Raw genomic sequence first — 26,764 nt, 5'->3', positions numbered from 1 at the left:
GATCACAAGTACATTTGTAATTCTGTTTTATTATTTAGCACACATACCTTTTCATACATAGAGATTTTTTGAATTTGAATGAATTAAAGAAAAAATATTTGAGCATATTTCAAGATGGTAACATACATTGTCAAACTGATTGTGCTTCATTTTAGTGATTTGTACAGTCGTCTAAATCTTTCCTATGTTTCCACCTAGTAACACATTCTTGGATACCTATTATCCCATGTTTAGTGAACTGTTAAATTGAATTTGAAATTCCCTGAATTGCAGTGCCCTTGGTTAAACAACTATATAGTACTGCTTTCACCTACTGCGGTCAAGACATGCCCTAATTCCTTCAGTAATACTCAGTGCTAAGAATGAGGTGTACACTGTCAAATTGCCCTTTTCAGCACATTAAGATTTTACATTTCAGCATTGTGGAGCATCAACATGCTGTGTCCCTCAGTGTTTAGGTGTTAATTTCTCATGAGCTCTTGCTCTTAGACATGCGTAGCAGAGGGAGACAGAGCAATGGTTCTGTACGAAAAAGGGGGAAATTCAAAGGCACAGCCACCCATCTTAGCTGCTACTGTATTTATCAGCAGCATTGACCAAGATCTGAGTGTATTTCTCCTTTGACTTTTGCCATTGTACTGCCACAAATTAACCCAAAGTGCAGCAGAAACCCCGTTTGTATGTGCATAAGGGTTTCCACTGCACTTCTGCCATTGTTACTGCCCTATTGTAGCAGAAAGTTCAAGGAAATTCAAACCTACAAGAGCTTCCACCTGTCCTCAATGGGTCATAGCATATAGAATCAGCAGTCTGTTTTACATCTCTCCTGAATTGTATTACTGTCAACTTCAAATTGAAATAAAAATTGAGAGATATAAAACAAGCTGCTAAACACATCATCCATTTTACACTGTCACACAATGTCGAAATTGTGTCTAAAATGGATGTAAAGTCATTTGAGCAATTGCTTTCTGTGTCAGTCCATGCTGGTTTGAGGCCCAAGCCAAATTTTACAATACTATCCATTTAAGGTTTTTCAACTTCTCACTGCTGGTCTCAATGTTATTCATAAGCAGCAGTTTTTAAGGAGCAAAAATAGAATTGATTCATAAAACCTGCATTTGAATTGTAATGCAACTTACGTGGTATTAGGCTTTAGTCTCTAAAGTGAAAATGTCTTAATAGGAACATAGGACTTAGGAGCAGAGTAGGCCATTTGGCCCTTCGAACCTGCTCCACCATTCGATAAGATCATGGCCAATTTCATTTTCCTGTATGCACCCCCATAACCTTTGACTCCCTTGTCTATGAAAAATCTATCTAACTCAACCTTTAATAGATTCAACAACCCAGATTCCACTGTTTTCTGGGGAATAAAATAAAATTCCACAGATTAATGACCCTTGAAGAGAAAAATTTCACCTCAAGTCTCTTTAAAGGGAAAACCTCTTATTTTTAAACCACGTACCCTGGTTCTAATTTCCCCACAAGATGAAACATCTTCCCAGTATCCACCCTATCAAGTCCCCTCAGGATCTTATATGTTTCATTAAGATCACCTCTCATTCTTTTAAACTCCAAATGGATACAGGCCCAACCTGTTCAATCTTTCTTAATAAAATAAGCCCCTCATCCCAGGCATCAGTTGAGTGAACCTTCTTTGAACTGCTTCTAATGCAATTGTAACTTTTTTCAAATAAGGAGAGTACTCCAGATGTGGCCTCACCAAGGCCCTGTACAGCTGCAGTAAAACTTCCCAACTTTTGTATTCCACTCCCCTTTGCAATAAACACAAATTTTCAATTTGCCTTCTTAATCATTTGCTTTACCTGCATACTAATTTGTTGTGACTCATGTACTAGGATACCCAAATCCCTCTTTACCACCAGGTTTCACAATCTCTCTCCATTTAAATAGGATACTGCTTTTCTGTTCTTCCTGTCAAAGTGGACAAGTTCACACTTTCCCCCTTTATACTCCCATCTGCCAAATTTTTGCCTACTCACTTAACCTATCTATACCCGTTTGTAGACTCTACCTCCTCTTGACAGTTTCTTTCCACCTATCTTGGTGTCATCAGGACATTTATCTACCATTCCTTCAGTCCCTGCATCCAAGTCATTGATGTAGGTTGTAAATAGTTATGACCCCAGCACTGATCCCTGTGGCACTCTACTGATTATAGCCTGCCAATGCAAAAAGACCCGTTTATACCTACTATCTGCTTTCTGTTAGCTAACCAGTCCTTTATCCATTCTAATATGTTACTCCCTACACCATGAGCTCTTATTTTGTGTAGTAACCTTGGATGTGGCACCTTACAAATGCTTTTTGGAAATCCAAATATGCCACATCTACAGGTTCTCCTTTATCCATGTTGGTTGTTATGTCCTCAAAGAACTCTTTAAAAATAGTTGAACACTATTTTTCTTTCATAAAATCATACTGACTCTGCCTGATCCCACTACGATTTTCTAAGTATCCTACTAAAACTTTATGATAAAGGATTCTAGCAATTTCCCTATGACAAAAAGCTAACTGGCCTAAATTTTCCAGCTTTCTGTCTGCCTCCTTTCTTAAAAAAAGGTGTTACATTTGCTATTTTCCAATCCACTAGGACCCTTCCAGATTGGAAGATTCTAACTAATGCCTCTCAGTCTCTGAAGCCACTTCTTTTAAGACCTTAGGAGGCAAGCCATTAATTCCTGTGGACTTGTCAATCTTTAGATCTACTAGTTTTCTCAGTATCCTTAATTTCCTTATTTAGCCCCAGATAATGCATCCTTCTCAAGTCTTTCTTTCTCACTGGGATAAACCTTTGCCTAAATCTGATGTCAGGTCTGGGAAACTGAATTGACCAAAATTTACAAATTCTGTCATTAGAAGGAGCAGTTGAGTGAAAACTATTTTCTTTCCCCTAGGATAATATTTATTTGAAAGTACTGGATTTGTCCTACAATGGATTTGGGAATGATGGAGCAAAAGCACTCGGTGCTGCCCTTAAAGTTAATAATGTGCTTGAACAACTGAATATCAGGTATATCAACATCTACGTTCTTTTCTTGCAGATTGGGTACCATTTTTCTGTTTGTATAAGGCAGTTTATTTGCATGCTATCATGGTGTTGATTGGAATAGTTTATTCAAGTAAGAATTTATAGTTTGCAGAAATTATTTTTTTCCCCTTTTTTTAAAAAAAAGGATCTGGTGATCAGCAGATAGTGCTGGCAGGAGCCACAGCCCATTAAAATTGGGCTGCTGGAAACCGCACACCACAGTATCGGGCATCTTAGTTGGCCTCTGAGCCTTGGGAAAAGGCAGGTCTTTGGAGGGAGGTCTCTTTCCTAGACTGGATAGGGACTGAATGGTCCTAAAGAGTGACAGTATCAGTGAATGGATGGGGGGTGACATTAAAAGGGACTGAACTAGGAAGTGTAAGGAACATATCTTTTTATCTCTGCTGGACTGCTGTAAAGAACATATCTTTTTATTTTCTGTTGGATTGTGGATTAGCATTACAATGGCTGCAAGTTGAAATACATGTCCACTGGAACAGGATGAGAGATATATACAATGTTGCAGTCCTGGAACAGAGTGTGCCATGAAAGACAGGATGGTGCCAGGAAGGAGCCCTGGACTCTGGATTGGTGCTTTTGAACTGTTTTATCCCACCCTTAAAATCGTGTGTGTGGCATGTGTGTATGTGACGTGTGGCACGTGTCTGTGTATGTGGCGTGTGTGTGTGGCGTGTACGTTTAAGAAAGAAGGGGGGTAGCATTTAAGTTATAGTGTTAGAAGGTAGCATTTAAGTTGTAGTGTTAGAAGTTAGTGATGTTTCTTTCTTTTGCCAAGTTAAAGACCAATTTGTTCAATAAACAGTTATTTACTTGTTAAATTTACAAACCTGGTGCTCATATTCTGTGAACCTAAATTAAAAAGTTAGGTAGAATTAGGGCAATCTAGTGGTTTGGTCAAACTTTTCACATTTGTTGCTGCTCGGGAACAGTGGGGCTTGATATTACAGTGCACTATTCCCAGTAAGTCGTGACAGAGGTTTACTGACATTTTTTTAAAGAAAAATGTTTGTCTGCTGTTCTGAAAACACTTATGCTGGACACTATGAGCCTCCTACTTCCTCATCCATCATGCTATTCATCATGTGGGAGCCTAAACAATGAGTGTCAGCAAGTCCTTCAGCCATTGGGAATCATAGCTGAGACTCGTCTCACTCAACATCTATTTACAAGCACTCTCAGGCAGAGGGACCGGATAACAATTGAGAGTAAATGCACTGATGGATTTCCTGTTCCATACTTCCTTAACTCCGTACAGACCAGGGTGAAACTTAGGACTTCTTTAGCCTGTCTGACTGAATACCACAATATGTGGTAGATTTACCTACCTGGTTCTCCTGTGAAATATGAAAATACTGAATTTTAAGATTTAATTTGCAGAAGAAGAGAGAAGTAAACGAGCAACACTTCATTCTTCATTATTAAAATTTTAAAAAACCCTGGATCCCATAACCAGTTGTAGCAGATATTTGTTATTACAAAATGCTGTAAAGTATTTTGGTAATCTGGACTACATGTGAAATTGTGACGAGGCTGCAGACAATGTTTTTGTAAGAGAAAATACATTTATCTGTACTTATATGGCATCTTATCACATCTTTCAATATGTTACATATATAGTGAATTTCTTTGGAAAGCAGTTTGTGGGCAAATGGGGCAGCCATTTTGCTCATTGCGCAAACCCACAGACAGAAAAGAGATGAAAGACTAGATAATCTGTTTTATTGCTATTGGGAAAATATTGCCTCACACACCAGGATATTCAAATATCCTGTTTGAATAATGTCAATGGCATTTCTAGGATCCACTAAAACAGATGCCATATCTCATTCAAAGAAGCACACTTCTGACAATGCAGCATTCCCTCAATATCACACTGAACTATCAACCGGTTTCATGTACTCAAACCCTGGAGTTTAAACTCAAAACTATGTGACTCGGGCAACAGTGCTACCAACTGTGATAAATTTGTAAAAACTATAATAAAATTGGATTTTTTGTGATTTGAGAAGAAACTATAATCAGCATGCATAATTACAATCATTACAAGCTTAACTTCTACCTTGGTCCAATAAATATACCATATTGCTTTAGATATCCAACCTGTGATGTGTGTGGATTTGAGATTTGAAAGTTTTGCGATTTATATTTTATTTTGTTCTTACAGTAATAATCGTATTTCTCCAGAAGGAGCAGTGTGGTTATCCATTGGACTGAGAAGCAATACCACACTTACTGTGCTTAATGTAAGTAAATTACCAAACAGGTATATGCTTATCAAATGGCTCATTTTAATAGAGGTATTCCAACCATTGCATCAAATAATTAATTATAGTTTCAACAAACCTCTGTGTGGAAACTGGATAGCATGCGAAAACAGGTGAGATGTACAGACGTCCTGGTCCGGTTAGGACCCATGTTCTTATTGGCATTTCCTCATGGACAAAGGTTTTTAGGAAGGTTGTATTTTTCTTCTCATCGATTGCAGGCCTGCTGATTCTAGTCAAGCTTATCTGTGACAGGCAGATTTTCCAACAGCGGGTGCAGGTGAAGGTGTAGTCGCTGCTGGGGGCAATTGGATCTATCCTTCTCCTTTTCTCTTTCATGCTGGCTCTTTGCTCAGTCTCAAAGGTGTCTGTAGCACTCCTGATGTGGCATCTCCAGGCATCACAATCTATGGCCTGTGCTTCCCACTGGTGATGGTCGATGTGGCACACAGGGTGACTTATTCAGAGATTCCTTGAAATTTTTGTGTGGGGCCCCTCTATTCCGTTTACCAGTAGTCAGCTCTCCATACAACACAATCTTGGGCAGGCGACTGTCGTCCATCCAGGCATCATGACCCAACACAATTGACTTTGCAGGAGGATGGCCTCGATGCTGATGTTGTTGGTCGTTTCCAGGACTTCATTGTTTGTGATGCAGTCCTAAATATGCTGCAGAGGCAGTGCTGATGGAAGCGCTCTAGAAGGCCTACATGATGGTGGTACAGGACCCATGACTTGGCACCATACAGAAAAGTGATGAGGATTACGATTTTGTACTCTTTTTGAGTTTGGTCTGTGCTCTGAGGCTGTGGTTGGTCCGCACTTGTTTGTAGAGTCTGCTGAATGTGCTGTTTGCTTTTGAAAGCCTATTGTCCACTTCCTTGTCTATGGTGACATCAAATGAGATGACGCTCTCCAAATAGGTAAATGACCTGACGGCATTCAGCTCGGTTCCCTCGCTAACAATGATTGGTGGTCTATATTCTTCTTGGAGTGCAGGCTGATGCAGGACTTCAGTTTTCTTTAAACGGATTTTTAGCCTGAAGAGTTGTGCCGCTTTTGAAAAATCTGTTGTTATACATTGCAGGCCTGTCTGACTGTGGACCAGGAGAGAGCAGTCATCAGCAAAAAGAAGTTCATGGATGAGCTTTTCTTGTGTCTTTGTGTGAGCCTGAGGTTGAAAAGTCCTCCAACGGTCCGGAAGCGGACGTACACTCCCTCCTCAAGGTCGTTTGTTGCCTGCTGCAGCATCATGCTGAATAAGATGGTTAATAAAGTCAGGGCCAGCACACATATCTGTTAAATGCAATTGGAGATTTGGAAGGGATTCAAGCGGTTGCTGTTGTGTTTGAATTGTCTATACTGATTTTCGTGAAACTGTTTTACCATGGCAAGGAACCTGGGTGGGCATCCCAAGTTTTTCAAGGATTTTCCAAAGTCCAATTCTGCTCACAATGTCTAATGCCTTCGTGAGGTCTACGAAAGTGATGTACAGGCCTTTGTTTTGTTCACAACATTTTTATTGCATTTGTCTGATTACAAATACCATGTCTGTGGTGCCTCTGTTTGCTCTGAAACCACACTGGCCTTCCGGGAGGATTTCATCCATGATTATAGGTACAAATATGTTCAGAAGTATTCTAACCAGGACCTTCCCAGCAATAGAAATGAGGGTAGTTGATAGTTGGAGCAGTCTGACTTTTCTCCATTGTTTTTCTACGTGGTGATGATAAAAGCATCACGAAGATCCTGTGGAAGCCTGCCCTGTTCCCAACTGGCCATGAAAAACTCATGAAGCTTGGTATGTAGGATAGGACCATTTTGTTTCAAGTCTTTGGGTGGAATTCCATTGACTTCAGGGGCTTTGTTGCTCTTCATCTGGTTGATGACAGTCACAGCTTCCTCCAGAATTGGGCTCTCATCCAGTTCTTCTTTGACAGGCAGTCGTTGGATGCAATTAATGCAATGCACTATCATGCATTGCACTCTTGACGCTGAAGAGTGTAACAAAGTGATCTGACCAGTGATCCAGTACTGACTCTTTGTCGGTATGTAGTGTCTTGCCATTGGTGCACCTTAGGGGGTTTTGAGTTTGATATGCTGGTCCATAGACAGATTTTAGTGCTTCATGGAAGCTACTTATGTCGCCATTCTCAGCGTACAGTTGAGTTTTTTCTGCAAGTGCGATCCACCAGATTTTATTAAAATTCATTTATGGGATGTGGGCATCACTGAATAGGCCAGCATTTATTGCCCATCCCTAATTGCCCTTGAGAACGTGGTGGTGAGCTGCCTTCTTGAAGTGCTGCAGTCCATGTGGTGTAGGTACACCCACAATGCTGTTAGGGAGGGAGTTCCAGGATTTTGACCCAGCGACAAGTGAAGGAACGGCGATATATTTCCAAGTCAGGACAGTGAATGGCTTGGAGGGGAACTTCCAGGTGGCGATGTTCTAATGCGTCTGCTACCCTTGCCCTTCTAGATGGTAATGGTAATGGGTTTGGAAGGTGCTGTTTAAGGAGCCTTGGTGAGTTCCTGCAATGCATCTTGTAGATGGTACACACTGCTGCCACTGTGTGTCGGTGGCAAAGGGAGTGAATGTTTGTGGATGGGGTGCCAATCAAGTGGGCTAGTTTGTCCTGGATGGTGTCAAGCTTCCTGAGTGTTGTTGGAGCTGCGCTTATCCAGGCAAGTGAAGAGTATTCCATCACACTCCTGACTTGTGCCTTGTAGATGGTGGACAGGCTTTGGGGAGTCAGGAGGTGAGTTACTCACCTCAGGATTCCTAGCCTCTGACCTGCTCTTATAGCCACAGTATTTATATGACTAGTCCAATTCACTTTTTGGTCAATGACAACCCCCAGGATGTTGATAGTGAGGGATTCAGTGATGGTAATGCCATTGAATGTCAAGGGGCAATAGAGATGGTCCTTGCCTGGCACTGTGTGATGTGAATGTTGATTGCCAGTTGTCAGTCCAAGCCTGGATATTGTCCAGGTCTTGCTGCATTTCAACATGGACTGCTTCAGTATCTGAGGAGTCACAAATAGTGCTGAACATTGTATAATCATCAGCGAACATCCCCATTCTGACCTTATGATTGGAGAAAAGAACAGCTCAGCTAGATATGCGGCTGTTCTGAAGCACAGGTCCTTAACACTATAGTTGGTATATTGTCAAGACCTATAGTTTAGCTATGTCCAGTGCACCCAGTCATTTCTTGATATCACATGGTGTGAATCGAATTGGCTGAAGATTTGAATCTGACACAATGGGGACCTCAGGAAGTGGCTGAGCAAGAACATCCACTCAGCACTTTTGCCTGAAGGTATATGAGTGTGTTGGGTGAAAACATGATGAACCTTGTATTCGATGCCTCCCCACTCAGGAAAGTATAGCTTATCCTCTGTTATAACTTGCACATGAAGAATTGACACTTGAACAAGGTACTCAAGGCTGCCAGCGCCAATGGAAATGCACCCCAGCAAGAGTTGGCCCCTTCAAGGGAGAAGGGATGCAAATTGAGAAGAAGGTGATTTCAATCATTTTAAATGTTACTTCAAGTAATTACAATTTTGTGATCTTGTGTTCACAGATGGCCCGGAATCCCATGCAGAGTGCTGGATGCTATGCGATATTGAAAGCCTTAAAAGAAAATCCCAAAAGTGCCATAGAATTATTGGATTTCTCTGTAAGTATTATTCTGCTCCTTTAAATAGTACCATTTCAACTATACTTCAAAATTACTTCATTGGTTGTAAAGCAATTTGAGATGGCCGGTGGTCGTGAAAGCCTCTATATAAATGCAAGTTTTTCTGTCGCTCTCTCTTGTCTAAAACCGAAACTAGCTCATTTCCCAAACTTCTTCCTCAATTCCATACATGAATTGTTATCATCTCTATTCCTCCACAACTGCTTACTGGCCGAATCTGGCATTATCTCTTTACATTTCAGATTTCCAGCATCTACGGTTTCATCCTTTTATTCAAATTTCCTACAATGTTTCTCACAGAACATGGGACAGCAATTTTTGTTTTTTTACTGTTGTGCCACACCAGTTTTCAAGTTAGCAATGGTTTGCACATCACTGTAGTACAACTGTGGAAAATATACCAAAGCTACATTGTAAAGTTATGGAATTATGCAGCATTTGTGCCCATCGTGCTCATGACAGCTCTTTGAAAGAGCTATCTGATTTGTCGCACTCATTTGTATATCACATAATCCACTCAAAATAAGAATATTTTATATCTCACTCATGCAGAAATTTAGTTTAGTGACGGGGAGTCATAAGAAGCAGTTTTTCTAATCATGGCACTGACATGCAAATTACAGAGTTATGGTTGAATGGCCTCACCCAGATAAATTCTAGGACTTCCATCTTTCCAACAACCCTTGATAATTTGCACCACTGTTTGAGAGCTGCAATTTGCCAAGGCTCATACAGCAAGGCAGAAGTAAGATGAAACTAGATAAGTACATAAGGGGCAATGATGTAGAAGGATATGCTAAAGGTGTTTGATGAAGTAAAAAGGGAAGAGCCTCAAGTGAAGCATAACCACTGTCTTAGACCATATTAAAAACAAAATATGCTGGAAACACTCAAGCAGCATCTTGAGAAGATGCCAGTTGTGCCTGATGCTTTGTTAGCATACTTCTCTTCATGACAGGAGCTCTGGGATCATCATCATTTTACTTTTCGGTCAGTGGATAGCATGTCTGCCTTCTCCAGTCAAGTACATCAGGGCCCACTTCCACAGCAATATCATCTGACTTCCTTAAGCTCTATCTCACCAGGTGTCAATTCCTTATATACCTTACCTCTATCCTTTTGGTTGAATGTCTCTGAAATGCTGTGTGTAATAGAAAGGGTGAATGACACAGTGGATGAGGAGTCACCAGTTTTACCAGGGCTAGTGGGGACTGCAAAGTCTTGTTCTTCAGCAATATTTTACACTATGTCCTGGCTTGCAGTCTCTGAAGGAAAAATTGGTAGCTAACTTTGGTATACTTTAGCAGTATTCTATCAGCTACTTTGTGGATTCCTTATGTGAAAAGCAGTATTGAAGAATACACAGAAACATTAAAAAACCTTAACCGAGAAGCCTGATGCCTCCCGAAATTTGGTTTTGGGTTTTATGTAAATATCCCAGGCCAGCTTCCAGCACCTGTTGTACCCACGCAGGCAGCTTTCCCTTCAGAAGGATTGGATCTTAGGCTGCTTACCTCACCAACAGTAGCCTCTGGTAAGTCACATGGAGGAGGGGAAACAATAGCAGTTGTTGGGGGGACGCAGGGAGTAGTGGAAATCACAGAATCTTAACAGCACAGAAGGAGGCCGTTCGGCCCATCGTGTCTGCACCAGCTCTGCAAATGAGCATTGTGACCTAGTGCCTTTGCCCTGCCTTTTCCCCGTATCCCTGCACATTGTTTCTATTCAAATAATCATCTAATGCCTTCTTGAATGCCTCAATTGAACCTGCCTCCACCACCCTTCTAGGCAGTGCATTCCAGACCCAAACCACTCATTGTGTGAAAAAGTTTTTTCGCAGTCTGCAGTGGCAATCTGGATTGCTGTGGAGCTCGGAGGAGCATTCCTGTACTCTTCCACTCTTCTTACCGCTTTTTTATTCCTTCTTTTCAATAACCTAACTAAATCTCACCTAAAAGAATTTATGAACTATGCTTAAACAGTTTGTGATGCATGATTCATGTTGTAATCGCTCTCTATGGTTTTTTTTTCTAACCTCTGTCAATGTCCTATTAATTACATTGTTAAGGTTTAATGGAAATTAATTGTTAAGCAGGTGATGGGTATTTGTACACCTATAAATGGGGATAACCCTCGCCTTTGAATCAGAGGGTTGTGGGTTCATGTCCCACTCCCGGAAAACCAAGAACTGTGATTGTACTCAAAGAGTTGCAATCTGTGACTGTTGATAACTCGAAAGAGTATAAATGGGGATAGCTGGGACACTGATGGAGTGGAGTAGTGTTGACTGTGAACTAAGTCAATAAACTCTCTCCAGCAAAGAAAGTTGCTGTGTCTTAGTTTTTAACTTCAGCAACTGGCAGGGATCCAGTTAACAACCTCCCCTTTAAATTTTTGTGATTGTTTAATATTTGTGCTCTTGTTATCTTTCATATCCTCATGATATCCCAAAGTGATGTATATCAATTGAAGTACATAAGATGTATTCACTGTTATAATATGGGGCTACATGACAGCCAACATATACACACACCAAGGTCCCACAAACAGCAGTGAGTTAAAGGAGCATACAATCTATTTTAGTGATTTTGGTAGAGGAACAAATGATGACCAAGACACCAGGAAGAACCCCCTGCTTTTCTTTGAATAGTATTGTGCAATCTTTTACGTGAGAGGAAGGATAGAGCCTGGATTTAACATCTTAGCTGTAAGGCAGCATCTCTGACTGTGCAGCACTGAGGTATCAGCCTAGATTATGCGTTCTAGTCTCTGGATCAGGACTTGAACCTTGTGCCATCTGAATAGGAGGCATGAGAGGGCGTATCAGCCTTGGTTCACTGGTAGAACTATTTCCTCTGAATTAGAAGAATGTAGATTTAGGCCCCGCTATACAGCTTGAGCACTTAATTTAGCACATACAGCTTGTTAAGACCGGGATGGGAGGAGTGAGCGAATTATCAAGCCCCACTACCCCGCAGGGCATACCATTAATTTAAATGTTTAATTCTCTCTCCGAAATGGCCAATTGTGTACTATACCTCCAGTAGCTAGAAGAAAAGAGACTCTGACCAGGCTTCTTCCAAAAACTCAGAATGATTAATTTATTTTTAAAACAAAACTTCTTTTAACAAGTTGCAAGTACTGGGTAACACGCAATTGTAATCGGGAAGTATAACTATCTATCTCTTCCGAAAGAATTTTCCATCACACACGTAGACACACACACACACACAGACAAACAAAGGACAAACAGAGTCTCTCTGCAAAGATGGGCTTTGGAGAATGGGTGTTATAAAAAGTAAAGGATAAAGTCTGCAGGGTCTCGACACTGTCCACCTGGAGTTCTCTTGTGTGCAGGCGGGCCACTGGTCCCGGTGGATGTCTGGAAGTTCTCACCACTGGTCTCAGCTTTGCAGGTCCAAATGCAGACTAGCTACACTCAGATAAGGGTTCTCTGGCTACAGGTTGATAACCACACAATTTTAGGCAAGGTAGAGAGAGGGAAGCCAGTCAAGGTAGCCTTCCTTTCTTAGCTTGTTCTTCAACAAGACTACCTTCAAATCAAGCAGTTTACAACTTTAGTTTTTTCCTCTCTCCCATGTGATTGCATTTTGTCTCCCAGCTTTTCATTAATCAAAGTGCTTTGCAGTTCAACACAAACAAACAACTCCTTCTCAAGTACCATATAGGTCAGGTGATTTCTTGGAAGAGGCCTACTTGTTGACAGTTTAAAGGTGAACTTATGACCTACCTTTAAAAAAAAATCCCAGGTTAGCTTTCAGATGACAAGATCACGCCAAATCCTTGAATTTTGTAAAAGAAAATTTCAATCTTGAGAGAGATGATTCTAACAAGTTAAAAGTTTGTATTTATGCATCATCTTTTTCAAAGGCCTCATGATCAATGTCGTAACATCTTAAAAATGTCTCATACACTTAAGGCAAAAATGGTTGGTTCAACCAACCCGAGTATCAATTTAATTAAATGAGAACTAATCAAACTGCTTTTGATTTGATCAGTCGGTACAAATAAAGAAAGAATAGAAAACTGAGAAGTCAATCTGCCCAACTTTTTTCAAAGTTACCAATTTCAAACTTAGAAGCAGCAGAAATCAAACAATCAAAGTAGAAACAGAATTGAGTCAGGTTTCAGCAGTAAGAATTCTGGACGGATTGAAACAGACCAGCTAATTGTTAACAAAAACAAAAACAGAATTACCTGGAAAAACTCAGCAGGTCTGGCAGCATCGGCGGAGAAGAAAAGAGTTGACGTTTCGAGTCCTCATGACCCTTCAACAGAACTGAGCAATATCAGGAGAAGGGTGAAATATAAGCTGGTTTAAGGTGGGTGGGGGGTGGGGTGGTTGTAGGGACAAGCAAGCAGTGATAGGAGCAGATAATCAAAAGATGTTACAGACAAAGGAACAAAGAGTTGTTAAAGGTGGTGATATTATCTAAGAGAATGTGCTAATTAAGAATGGATGGCAGGACACAGGTACAGCTCTAGTAGGGGTGGGGTGGAAAGACTGACCAGGCATTATAGGTATAGATTTAAAAATAATGGAAATAGGTGGGAAAAGAAAAATCTATATAAATTATTGGAAAAAACAAAAGGGAGGGGGAAGAAATGGAAAGCGGGTGGGGATGGAGGAGGGAGTTCAAGATCCAAAGTTGTTGAATTCAATATTCAGTCCGGAAGGCTGTAAAGTGCCTAGTCGGAAGATGAGGTGCTGTTCCTCCAGTTTGCGCTGGGCTTCACTGGAACAATGCAGCAAGCCAAGGACAGGCATGTTGGCAAGATAGCAGGGTGGAGTGTCAAAATGGCAAGCGACAGGGAGGTTTGGGTCTTTCTTGCGGACAGACCGCAGGTGTTCTGCAAAGCGGTCGCCCAGTTTACGTTTGGCCTCTCCAATGTAAAGGAGACCGCATTGGGAGCAACGAATGCAGTAGACTATGTTAGGGGAAATGCAAGTGAAATGCTGCTTCACTTGAAAGGAGTGTTTGGGCCCTTGGACGGTGAGGAGAGAGGAAGTGAAGGGGCAGGTGTTGCATCTTCTGCGTGGGCATGGGGAGGTGCCATAGGTGGGGGTTGAGGAGTAGGGGATGATGGAGGAGTGGACCAGGGTGTCCCGGAGGGAACAATCCCTACGGAATGCCGCTGGGGGGGTGAAGGGAAGATGTGTTTGGTGGTGGCATCATGCTGGAGTTGGTGGAAATGGCGGAGGATGATCCTTTGAATGCAGAGGCTGGTGGGGTGATAAGTGAGGACAAGGGGGACCCTATCATGTTTCTGGGAGGGAGGAGAAGGCGTGAGGGCGGATGTGCAGGAGATGGGCTGGACATGGTTGAGGACCCTGTCAACGACCGTGGGTGGAAAACCTCGGTTAAGGAAGAAGGAGGACATGTCAGAGGAACTGTTTTTGAAGGTAGCATCATCAGAACAGATGCGACGGAGGCGAAAGAACTGAGAGAATGGGATGGAGTCCTTACAGGAAGCGGGGTGTGAGGAGCTGTAGTCGAGGAGCTGTGGGAGTCGGTAGGCTTGTAATGGATATTCGTGGACAGTCTATCACCAGAAATTGAGACAGAGAGGTCAAGGAAGGGAAGGGATGTGTCAGAGATGGACCATGTGAAAATGATGGAGGGGTGGAGATTGGAAGCAAAATTAATAAATTTTTCCAGGTCCCGACGAGAGCATGAAGCAGCACCGAAGTAATCATCGATGTACCGGAGAAAGAGTTGTGGGAGGGGACCGGAGTAGGACTGGTTTTTATCTCAGCTAATTGTTAACCTTTGTTCCATGATGACACCTTGAGGTGTATCACCCTGATGCAGTGTTTTCAGGCTTTAAAAGGTGGCAATAAATGTACAGTATACATAAGACTTTTATGTTATTTAGTGCTAATGAAGACATGAGCTGTTTCACCACTGAGATCAGTGTTCCACTTAAACTGTCTTTGTGTGTCCCCATGTTAAATCATTATAATTCTATACAGGATATCAGAGTTAATAAGGACTTTGAGGACTTGTTCAATGATGTGAAACAACAAATACCAAATCTTCAAGTGAAACATGAGAAGAATGCAGATCAGTTTAGAAGACCAAGATCCAAGGTAAAAATATACTTTCCCATTAATTTTCTGTCGGGCAAAAAAAAATATTTTCAGTAGTTTGTGCACTTCACCTAACCTGTAATACCTATTGTTTTATGATATATTATAAATTCTTCAGGTCATGTGAATTCAAGTATCACAAAGAAGAACTGTAATGAACCCTATATGTTATAAAATATACTTCTCCATCTGCTGATGTTACCTGATCATCTTCCACTTCTGCATATAATGCTTTATAACTGTCTCTGAGAAGTAGCTTACATGGTGTACGGTCTGTCTTCTGCCCTCACCCTGGTAACATGATAATGTTAAGTTCCACCGAATGCAACATTATTCCTCACCAATATGTCATCAAGGTGCAATTTCATTCAAAACAAAATGATTACTTTCCCCCTCCTGCTATCGAACACCAATCCCTCAGGATGGGTCATTAGTTCTGGTAAATCACTTTCTTAGTTCCCTCTGTGTTGGTAATAAAATTCACTACAGAGAAAAGTGTTAAGTAGATGGTAAATGTATTTCTACTCTGAGTTTTTTTTAAATTAATTCTTTCTCATTTATAGGATGGACTAGCCATTGAAATAAGCAAAATCAGCAGAAAATTCATTTATGTGTAATTTGAAGATTTAATCGTATATCCACAATGTTGCAGGACGGACATAAGGAGGCAAACTAATTGCTATCCCAAGTATAACAGGCATTACTATGTGAGGGCAAGCAGGTGATCTGCTTCCTGACCCCAGGCGACGCTGTTCTATAATTTCTCCCCTAGGAGGAGCAGGAGAGCTACTTGGATTAATTCTCTTTTTAGGTGAAGTTTCTCAGTACCATTTGGTGAGCATCGTCTGTGGCTCATCTGTGTGCAAGAGCATCTTAGAACTACTGAAGAAGTCCATTCATACCATTGTATCCATGGCAGCACTTGCTACAATCCAAAATGAATCCCACAGATGATTTCTTCCCATAATCCCGGTTATTTCGCTGCTTTTCATTTCACTTGTTCTATTCAGTCACATAAAATATGTTCTTAGGTTTTTAAATGATCTAGAAATCTGTCACTAACAAAGGGATTATAACCAGAATCCACTTTATCTAAAATCTAAATTAATACTTTCTGAAGGTGATGTTTAATGTAAATATTTAAGAATTTGCAGTAATGCCAACAGCTATCTTTTTAAAAATCCATTATAGTGCTCCCACATGTCTTATTAAGCTTATCTCATCACAGCTCAGACATGTAAATATGGAATATCCCATCTTTGATTGCTAACCTGTGTTGAGTTAGCAAATGTCATTGAGAGTGTATCCTTGATTAGGGAGAAAAAAAATCAACCAGGGCTCCTGCTCTTGGTTGCCGTCCAATGACTTTGTCGCCCCACCTGCCAACACACCCAACCCCAACCCCCACTCCTGTTAGAAGTAGAGAGGTGTGAATGGCTAATAAAACAGGGTCAGGTTAGCTGTAATGCCCCAGCGGTTATTCTGCCAAAACTTTATTGACCAAGCTGACGTGTGAGTGACGAATGGCCCACGTTGCAGAGGAGAATCAGTACCTTCAAGTGAGGAAATGAAGGAAAAACATTGCCAAGGGAAAACAAATGCCAAAAAACACAGAAAAGGAAGTCTGAGATGGAGTTTTATTGGCCAAACATAGTTAGACACAGCCGAACTGTACTACATTTCCACTGATGCTGACTCATGTAATTCCTTTTCATTTGTCACAGGCCGATCCTCTTACTAAACTGAAAGAATTCATGAAGCAGCACCACCTGCAGTTGGAGCATTTCGTAGACAACTTTGATAAAACTGAGAACCAATATATCAACGTAAAGGATTTCTGGGAGGGACTGAAGGTCAGTTCTTTATAATCAAAATTTACTGAAAATTTTATAAACAGACACTCTCAAATAACACTTATCAAAACACCCAAATAACTTGCATGGTAAAATGCATATAGTAGCATAGCCTGGGCATGGTTTTAGGAGATGCACGATTGCCTAGCATCTGAACCACCCCTCACCACCTCTCCTACTCCGCCCCCCCACCTTGATATCATAGGTTGGTATTGTCACGAACAGAATGTATTTGCTCTTTTACTGCCCGTAATCAAGGTTTTGTATGGAAAGAAGTTTGTCTTTTCTTACCCTTGGAGTGTGTTCCAATTAAATAATTCAGCAGCAAGCTTTTGTGAGTTTAAAAATCAAGAAGGTTATTTATTCTCACACACCTACACAGAATCAATGTAACATCACAGAAACGCACAAAGATTGAATATAAGTAAAGATAGTGCACTTTTACAAATTACAGTTAATTCAGTCTCTGGTTTGATTTCCGGTCTCCCACGTGACAGGCCTGTAATTTCTTGAATGGATTTGATGATTTAAAGTTGAATTGAGGGGCTTGTAAGGCAAAGGGTTTCAGCGGGTTGTGAGGTTTCTTGTAGTTGAATATCTAGGAGGTTGGTTCTCAGGTGAACTTTGAAACTGGAACAGGTTAAGTATTCTGGCGATTTGATGACTTGTAACTAGTTCAGAGTCTGATTCTCAGACTAGCTGATGATGGATGGTACAGATGGACATGCTGGGTCCTGGGATAATAGGGGTGCAGTCCCTGAAAACAGCTTCAATCACATGATTGCTGGGTTAATGCTTCTGAGACCCCCTCCCTCCCCAGCCTAGTTTAGATGGGAGTGGCGATCAAGATAAAATGGGAAGTTCATAATGGCCATTGAGTTTCAATCTTCCCTTTTGTCCAAAATGAAACATGGAGACAGGCAGTCTGGAAATACATCCTTAAACAATGAGATCTGTGAATTCCACAAATGGCTGTCAGGTACCCTCACTTATGTCCAGATTTAATTAGATATTCACCGGAGACTGTAGTCCAAATGCCAAAAGTCACATGATTTGCAGCAGCAATCGTAACAGCTTGTTTGTATCCAATTTTTAAAAGTATTGACTGAAAGTTCATAATATGACATGTCTGTACTGTGCATGATAGTATCTAGAGGAAAAACAATACATCTGGGGCCTAATCGGTAGCAGGAGTTTCCAGAAGGTGTTAACTTGAAGGAAACTTCAACTGCCTAATGGGACTCCACTCCAGATTTCATGTCGGGTTTTCTGTTAGCCTTTCATTCTCAATGTTGTTGTTGTTAAAGTTAAAGGTGCCATCCAGCAGGGTCTGGATATGAGGGAAAAGGAATACAAAGCCAGTAGAAAGCTGCCTCTTGAGGCAGATGAGTCAGCCTACAATCCTTCCACAGTGACCAGTCCCCCAACCCCCCATGACAGCCAACGAGACCCATCTTATCACTACTCCCCTCGATAAAGACCTCACTTCAACAATAGACCCCCTTAATAATACCCTCACCTCAGCAATTAAACTCCCCCAATAATCCCCACCTCAAAACTTTAACCTGCTCAATGAAACCCACATCCCAGCACAAACCCCCCTCAGTAAACCCCACATCAGCACTAAGTAGCTATGTTGGCACTCATCAGGCAGAGGCGATTTTGCTGGCATGGGCACATTCACAGAATGGAAGATGGATGTAGACCCAAGTATTTTCTGTACAGCAAAGTAGCTGGAGCCAGAAGACCAGAGGGAAGCCCAAATCTCCATTTCAAGAACGCTTGCAAGCGTGACATGAAGGCTGTAAATATTGATTATCACACCTGGCAGATACTAGCTGATGACAGAAGGAAATGGCGACATCACTTATGGGCTGGAATGTGCCATATTGACAATCAGTGGCTACAGTGACTGGGTAACCGGTGGCAACACACATGATAACCACTTCATATGTAGCAGAACCTACCTCTTACGGATTGGTCTCTTCAGCCATTAGCAAAAATGCACCACATGAAGCTACCCCCATCCCCAGTGTTTAAGATTTGCTGCATGTCCATCATCTTATGAAGATGGATGGATGTCAATGATGGAAAATATGCAAAATGCACTCTGAAACCACTGACACTGCAAATTCAGAACTGCAGGCAACCTTTAATGCACCATATCTTTTATAACTTAAAACGTGGGACATGCTGGTCAGTGCAAGGTGGCAGTGGATTTTGTGAAAGAAGTGGCTTCTATGGAATGGGGAGCTCTTTAACCAGTATCCATTATTGATAAAGAACGCTCCATCCTACTGAAAGATTTACCATACATATTTTGATCACTTTTAAAATAAGGATAGCTGATGCTAATCAGTAAAGTGTCTGTGATTTACAAGCTTCACTGTACACCCTACCTGATATCTCATTTATACCAAATCTCTGTCTTTGCAGACTGCACCTCTGTATAAGTGAGCTAGTGTGCATGTTCCTGGAGACTGGGAGCACCACCTTGTGAGATGCTCTTGTTTTATATCTCCAGGTGCAAAGCAACATCGCCAACAAGTGTAAATGGCCACTGCTGATACTTTGATATGATCAAGGACAATATACTAATAAACTAAATGTTGCCTTTTATAATCATATTACGTAAGGTACACAGGAAAGAAATAGGCCATTCGGCCCAACCAGTCCATGCTGGTATTTATGCTCCAATCGAACCTTTCTCATCTAAATCTATCATCATATCCCTCTATTCCCTTCTCCCTTATACGCTTGTCTAGCTTCCCCTTAAATGCATCTGTACTATTTGCTTCAACCACTCCCTGTGGTAGCGAATCCCATATTCTTGCCACTTTTTCGGTAAAGCAGTTTCTTTCGAATTCCTTATACTGATGGCCTGTAATTATGCTCTTACCCACAAGAGAAACCATTCTCTCTATAAAAACCTTTCATAATTTTAAACACCTCTGTTGGTTCATCCCTCAGCCTTATATTCTCAAGAGAAAAGAGACCCAGCCTGAAAATCCTTTCCTGACATGTCTATCCATGCATTTCTTTGTAAATCTCCTCTGTATCTTCTCCAGTGTCTCTTATGTCCTTTTTATAATTTGGAGTCCAGAACTGCATGCAATACTCTTAAGTGTGGAATAACCAAGGTTCACATTCAAGTTTAGCATAATTTCTCTGCTTTTCAATTCTATCCCTCTAGAAATAAAACCATTGCTTACTTTGCTTTTTTACAGCTTTCTAGCCTGTCATGCAGCTTTTATTTATGCTGAGATCCCTTTTGTTCTCTTATCCCACCTAGGCTTGTATATTCCAGGTAATAAATGACCTCCCTATTCTTCCTACCAAAATCTACTACATCACATTTATCTGTGTTGAAATTCATTTGCAAATTATTTCCCATTCTGCCAATTTATTCATATCTTCCTGTAATTTGTTGCAGTCCTCCTCAGTATTGGTTATTCTCCCCCCCCCCACCACCCCCAATTTGATGTCATCCACAAATTGAGAAATTATGCTTTTGATTCCAAAGTCCAACCTTCTGCTAATGATTTAAAATAGAAAATAATGTTTTTCATCATAAAAATAATGGCTATGGAAACTACGCAACTTGTGGAAATCTTGTGTCCTTTGCATTAAAAGAACTGGTGCATTTCCAAACCCAAGTGTTGTGCATAATTTGAAGCACCAGAGGGTGCAATTTATACATACTGTATTTTTATTCTATTCCTTCATCGGATGTGGACCTCACTGGCAAGGACCCTTATGAAGGTGGTGACAAGCCACTATCTGGAAATGCTATAGATTCATGTAGTGAAGGTGCTCCACAGTCCTGTACAGCGGTGGGGATTTCCAGGATTTTGACCCAGTTACATTGAAGGAACAGTGATATATTTCCAACTCAGGATGTGGCTTGGAGGGGACCTTGTAGCAGTGTCCCTATGTACCTGCCACCCTTGTATTTCTAGGTGGTAAAGGTCATGGATTTTAGGTTGAAGAGGCCTTGGTGAATTGCTGCAGTGCATCTTGTAGATGATACCTACTGCAGCTACTGAGGAGGCAATGAATGTTTAACATGGTGAATGGGGTGCCAATCAGGCAGATTGCCGAACCTCTTGAGTGTTGTTGGAGCTGCACTCATTCAGGCAAGTGGAGAGTATTCCATCACACTCCCGACTTGTGCCTTGTAGATCGTGAACAGGTTTTGGGAAGTCAGGAAGTGAGTCACTTGCCACAGAATACCCAGCTTCTGGTCTGCTCTTGTAACCACAGAATTTATGTGCCTGGTCCAGTTAAGTTCCTGGTTGATGGTGACCACCGCCACCCCCCACACCCCAACCCGGCCAGGATGTAGATCGTGAAAGATGGTAATGTCATGGGAAATACTTTCTCTTGTTGAAGATGGTCATTGCCTGGCACTTTTCTGGCACGAATGTTACTTGCCACTTATCAACTGAAGCCTGAATGTGGTCTAGGTCTTGCTGCATGAGGCTGCTTCATTATCTGACAAGTTGATAATGGAAATAAACACTGTACGATCATCAGTGAATATCCCTACTTCTGATCTTTATGATGGGCCGAAGGTTATTAATGAAGCATCTGAAGATGGCTGATCCTCGGACACTGCCCTGATGAATGCCTGCAGTGATGTCCTGGGGCTTAAATGATTGGCTTTCAACAAACTCAACTGTCTTTCTTTTTTGCTAGGTATGACTCCAACCATTGGAGAGTCTTCCCCCTGATTCACATTGACATCAATTTTGCCACAGCTCCTTGATGCCACACTCAGTCAAATGCTGCCTTGATATCAAGGGCTGTGACTTTTACCTGACCTCTGGAATTCAGCTGTTTTGTCTATGTCCGCTGCAAAGTGGAATCAATCTGATCGTTATAGAGCCAAAGGATAATGTGTAAGCAAAGATAATGTTTGCTTGGTTATAAAGTGATAACTCCTATCTGTTTCAGAATGCTAGAGTCCCTTTAAATGAGGTTGAACAGCAAAAGCTGATAGATTTACTGGACAAAGAAAAGGATGGCGAGATTGATTTCAGGTAAAAGACTCTATTTACAGAATGAAATTCTGTTTTATTCACCGTTGCATAAGACACCAAGAGCTGATAGCCAATAAGGCATATTAACGATCGTCATAATCAGTTTCCCAGTAATTTTGCCTTGAAGATGAAAATTAACTCCTATTATGATCTGATTTGACAGTATTACTCCACATGATGCCTTCACAATAACCTCTCAAAAATCTTTAATCAATATAATTTCAGTACTAATAAGTGCTGTTTTCATTCTTTTGCAGTCACAATCCATAAACATGATAGCAACTAGCTGGATAGAGAAACATCCATTATTTATCATAATGAAAATGAAGCACTACGGTGGATGTTCCACTGTCTAGCCGTATGCTCTAGATAATCAAAAAACCTACTGAATAAACTTCAATAAAGTTAACCCTATGTTGTAAACTGTTTGCCTCTTAAAAAGGAAGATGACCCCATCCTTACTGGGGAGCTATGAGCTTCCTGGTCACTGAGTTTATCCAGTAATTAGCTGAGTTACACAAACCAGGAAGATTCCAGACTTTATCACTAGCCCTGATGATTTGGCCGATCTCAGCTGGGTTACAGTAAGGGGCATTGCTATTAACTTTGAGACCCTGTCTAAAGGATTGTCCAAGTTTCACTAATCATTATGCATTCGCTGGAAAGGCAAGTGTGTGGTCTGAAGCCTCTCTGCTGTGCTGCCCCCTATGTTTGAATAACCTGCTGACAGTCACTGCCTAGGAAAACACTTGAAAAATGACCATGCAGGCAAGATTCTAGAGTATAAACTGGTAGGGAAAAAAGTGAACTAAACCTCATCAACACCTTCCAGAATTGCTGTTTTGTGAACTTCACAGTGTTACCAACATTGGCAATTTCATTAACAATTTATTGATTTAGCAACGTCCATTTAATGGTCAGATTTCACAGAAGGGCGAGAGGCATGTTTATTTTTCTCTTTCCTGCCTATCCCCATGAATAGTGTACAAAAACACCACAATGTAAAATCAATAAATTGGTAGTGCAACACTGATATTCTATTTTCCCTCAAACTCTTAGAAAAATATTTTTATCAAAGTTGAGAAGGTTGCAATTGTGTGAGCTGGGTTGCAACAATTGAGTCAAGGTACAATGTTACTGGTCTCGCAGAATAATATCCAAGAGCTTCATCTGTATACTATCTTCAATCATCTTAACAATTTCATTTTTTTATTTCAGTGAATTGAACAATTTGCTACTAAGCAACTAATCTCAGTGCAAGCAAAGCCTGTCTTAATGAGATGTTGTAGCCGCATAACCAGAGGAATCTTAAGAATTCACCTGCATGGACATGAAAGGAAATGCGTGTTTTTTTTTAAGCATTAGCCCTGCGTCATCACTTTCTCACTCCTAGAGCTGACACTATTATTTTTCTTTACCATGACTTCTTTTCTATAGTCAAACAGTCAAAAAGGAAAAAAAAGCACTTTAGTGGCGTAAGTGTTTACATTCATTTTAAGTATATACTGAGTTTTTATTTTCCCTGAAAGGAAGAGTTTCATCTTGCAGCTTCTCCACCAACCTGTTTCCCTTAACAATGTAAATGACATTAACAAACCTTAACAATGTAATTGATAAGATATTGAACACACTCCACCCTTTTGGCAGAGTTTGCTGCTCTCAACTGTAGCAACATTTGGGGCACTGTAACTGACTCAACGCCCCTGGGCTGAGGATTCTGCTCCCGACTGGGAACTATTGGCTCTTGCAGGAGAACGCACTCGTTTGGCTCTTGCAGAGGTAGGAATAAGTTCGGACTTAATTGATGCTTCCCATGCTCGAATGGCCTCGCCCTTGAAGACTTCTAAAAGGTATCAGATAGCTCCTGCCACCTATTGGACTGTTTCCCACCAAGAGTGCCTTCAGGAAGAAAGGTCGGAAAATGAAATTTACCTTCCCCTAATTGAAATGGTTGGGAATGCATTTTTCTATCAATATGTTCCGCTGTGTCTGTAAAATATATGTTTCAGATGATTTATTACAGCCAGTACAGATTTAAAAATGAAATCATATGAACTGGAGACGCAACAGTTGGAGTCGAGGGACAATGCTATCACTGTTGGGGAAATTATTTATCCAAGAGCCTCATGTGTAATACCTTCAATAAAGTTAACAATTTTACTTTTTTTATTTCAGAGTTAAACAAATTGCTGCTCAGAAACTAATAGCTTTGCAAATAAGCCTGTCTTAATTAGATACCAAACTATAATTACTTCATAATCATAGGAGTCTTTGGAAGTAGAAATCTGTCTGTTTCACATGGATCAGCTTCCTAGGATACATAAGAACATGGGAAATATCTGAAAGACATTCGACCTCATGTTGGGTCAGGCTATTTTTCAGGCATCCCAAGCGACCATCTAAGATAGACCATGGGCCTCTTACGTATCAAGCTCAAATATACCATGTCACGTAAACCAAATTACTTCTATACTTTGCTATCTTTTCCACTATCATTTTCTCTTTATCTTTTAGTACTTTGTACATTTTAAGTTACAGCTTGAGACGAGGTTCATGGGGAAATGCAGTTTGGAGAATTGTATGCAGATGTCAATGCACTTGACGCAGGGCAATCCCATGTTGTGGCAATTAACTTTAATGACTCAAAGAAACAGGAACACCTCAAATCAAGTGCACTGACTTGTACACCCAATCTACATTCTTGTTCAGCTTGGCTCTTTGTACAAGAGAATACTGCCTAAATTTATCTTTTCATGATTGAAATTTTAGAATTAAATATTAATTTGATAAAAACAGTGGAAAATATAAATAAACCCTTAAATTAATTTTAATATAATCAAAACATAAATTTGAACAATCAAGTTTTTTTTATCTTTTATTTGGGACTTAATTCAATGTTGGTGTACATTTTACTTTCTCCAGTGAAAAATCTTGGTTCTAACTGAATTGTATTTTGCTGATATGTTTGCCAAGCCTTAGTGATGTACATCTGACACCTCACTCTTTCAAAACCTACACTTGTACTCTGGGTTAGCTCAAATATTGACCTTTTAATAGATTTGCTTTCTGTAAGTATTTTGATATTATTGCAGTATAACCTCTTTACAAGTCTGACTTGGGAAACTTTGACTGTTCTCAGGAGGAAAATCTGGCTGTTTCATGTATTTTTCCTCAAAATTACTCACTGGGATGCAGTAACACCAACCCTACTGTGTCGCTCTTTTTTCAAACATGAAGCAATATAGATAAACACTTGGGGGGAGAATTTTCTCCCTGTCAGGCGGGCCACCATTTTACGTGAGTGGGCCAATTAAGGCCCGCCCAGCATGACGCTTACCCAGAACCGCTCAGCACCACCTGTGCGGCAGGGGGAGGAGGGAGAGTCAGGGCCCGTGCGCGAAAGAGTGCAGAAATCTCCCTGGGGCACGGAACTGCCTCAGAGATCAACTTCATAATAAAACATTGAAAAAAATTAAAAAATAAAATTACTCAGACATGTCCCCTTAAGGTTGGATGGGCAGCCCTGACAAGTACTTTAATTAGTTCATTAATGGCCTTAACAGGCCTTTGGCAGTTCGGGCGCGCAGCCGACTCCAGTGTGCACCCGCCGAACTGAAGATCGGAATGACGTGCGGTGATGTCTGGATGCATGCTCGACATCACCACATGTCATTTTACGTTTCTAAATGTTTTCAGTAGCTTATTCAATCTCTATCTAACAGGTCATGCGAAGCTATACTGAACCCAATAATTTAATTACAGTTACAAAAGCAGACCCAGATTCTGGAGCTCCTTCATCTCCATGCACCCCTTACCTCATTTAGTTTTCTTCCTACTTCCTTTCCAAATTAAAACTGACTAGCGTTCTTATGAGGAAAGAAGTCGATTTCCATGCTCTTATGACCAAAACTACAGAATTAACAAATATCAGAGAGTGAATGATATGCATTTGCTCCCTTGTATAACATTGCTAAATCTGCTTCCCTTGTCTAGCTGAGATTTTCATGGGCCCATGATTCTACTGCTGGGATACAGTAGTAGATATTACAATGTAAACACAGGATGTCAAGGTACAAGTATTACTCTCATTTATATGAAAGTGACATTAATGGTGCTCTAGCCCTGTCGCTATAAACCATCCTAGTAACAGCAGATTAAATGCTGAAGCATGGCCATGCTAATTGCCTGGATGCTAAAATGATTATTTTTCTTGTATTAACTTTGGATAAATATTTTGGTGGAAAATCCAGAATCAGTATTTTAGCATTCTAAATTCCAGAAGTGGAGTCAAATTAATTCCATCATTAAAAAAAAATTATAAATTGATATAATACCATAAAATCTGTTCTATTACAGATGCTTTTACTTAATGTGAGTTAAACATGGGCTGTCATATTGTACACTTTGTGCAAAATTTGGGTGTAGGAATATTTACAAACTATTCAGTAATTGTAATGCCACAATTGTTTGATACGATTAATGTGTACTGTGGCTTTAAAAATAATAGGGTACTTAACCTCTTTGAAAGTGATGAGCGCTGCTTTGTTGGAAGCGGTCAGGGACTGAGTGCCATATTAAAAAACATTCGGCGGCAGTGTCATGTCCTTGCAGACCTGCTCCCTGTAACCAAGCAGCCAGTCAGCAGATAAAGTCAGCAACCCAGTACAGACTGCTACCTGAGCAGCAATCAAAAGGAAACACTGAA

General features: G+C 40.7%; 1 protein-coding gene across 1 annotated transcript in view; it reads left to right on the top strand.

Annotated features, from left to right (window-relative positions):
- The window catches only part of lrrc74b (leucine rich repeat containing 74B), a 47,115-nt gene extending 22,887 nt beyond the window's left edge, over positions 1 to 24,228 (top strand). The window contains exons 8-14 of the mRNA XM_078554457.1: positions 2,922 to 3,037; positions 5,241 to 5,319; positions 8,936 to 9,031; positions 15,048 to 15,164; positions 16,889 to 17,017; positions 21,974 to 22,059; positions 23,278 to 24,228. Coding sequence (XP_078410583.1) covers positions 2,922 to 3,037; positions 5,241 to 5,319; positions 8,936 to 9,031; positions 15,048 to 15,164; positions 16,889 to 17,017; positions 21,974 to 22,059; positions 23,278 to 23,308 — 654 coding nt within the window. The 3' untranslated portion in view covers positions 23,309 to 24,228. The remainder of the gene's footprint in view (positions 1 to 2,921; positions 3,038 to 5,240; positions 5,320 to 8,935; positions 9,032 to 15,047; positions 15,165 to 16,888; positions 17,018 to 21,973; positions 22,060 to 23,277) is intronic.
- The last annotated feature ends 2,536 nt before the right edge of the window (positions 24,229 to 26,764 follow it).

Source organism: Cetorhinus maximus, chromosome 12 (assembly GCF_964194155.1).
Source record: "Cetorhinus maximus chromosome 12, sCetMax3.hap1.1, whole genome shotgun sequence".
NCBI lineage: Eukaryota > Metazoa > Chordata > Chondrichthyes > Lamniformes > Cetorhinidae > Cetorhinus > Cetorhinus maximus.
The sequence above is the reverse complement of the archived record's forward strand: the minus strand, read 5'-3'. Positions and strand labels throughout refer to the sequence as shown.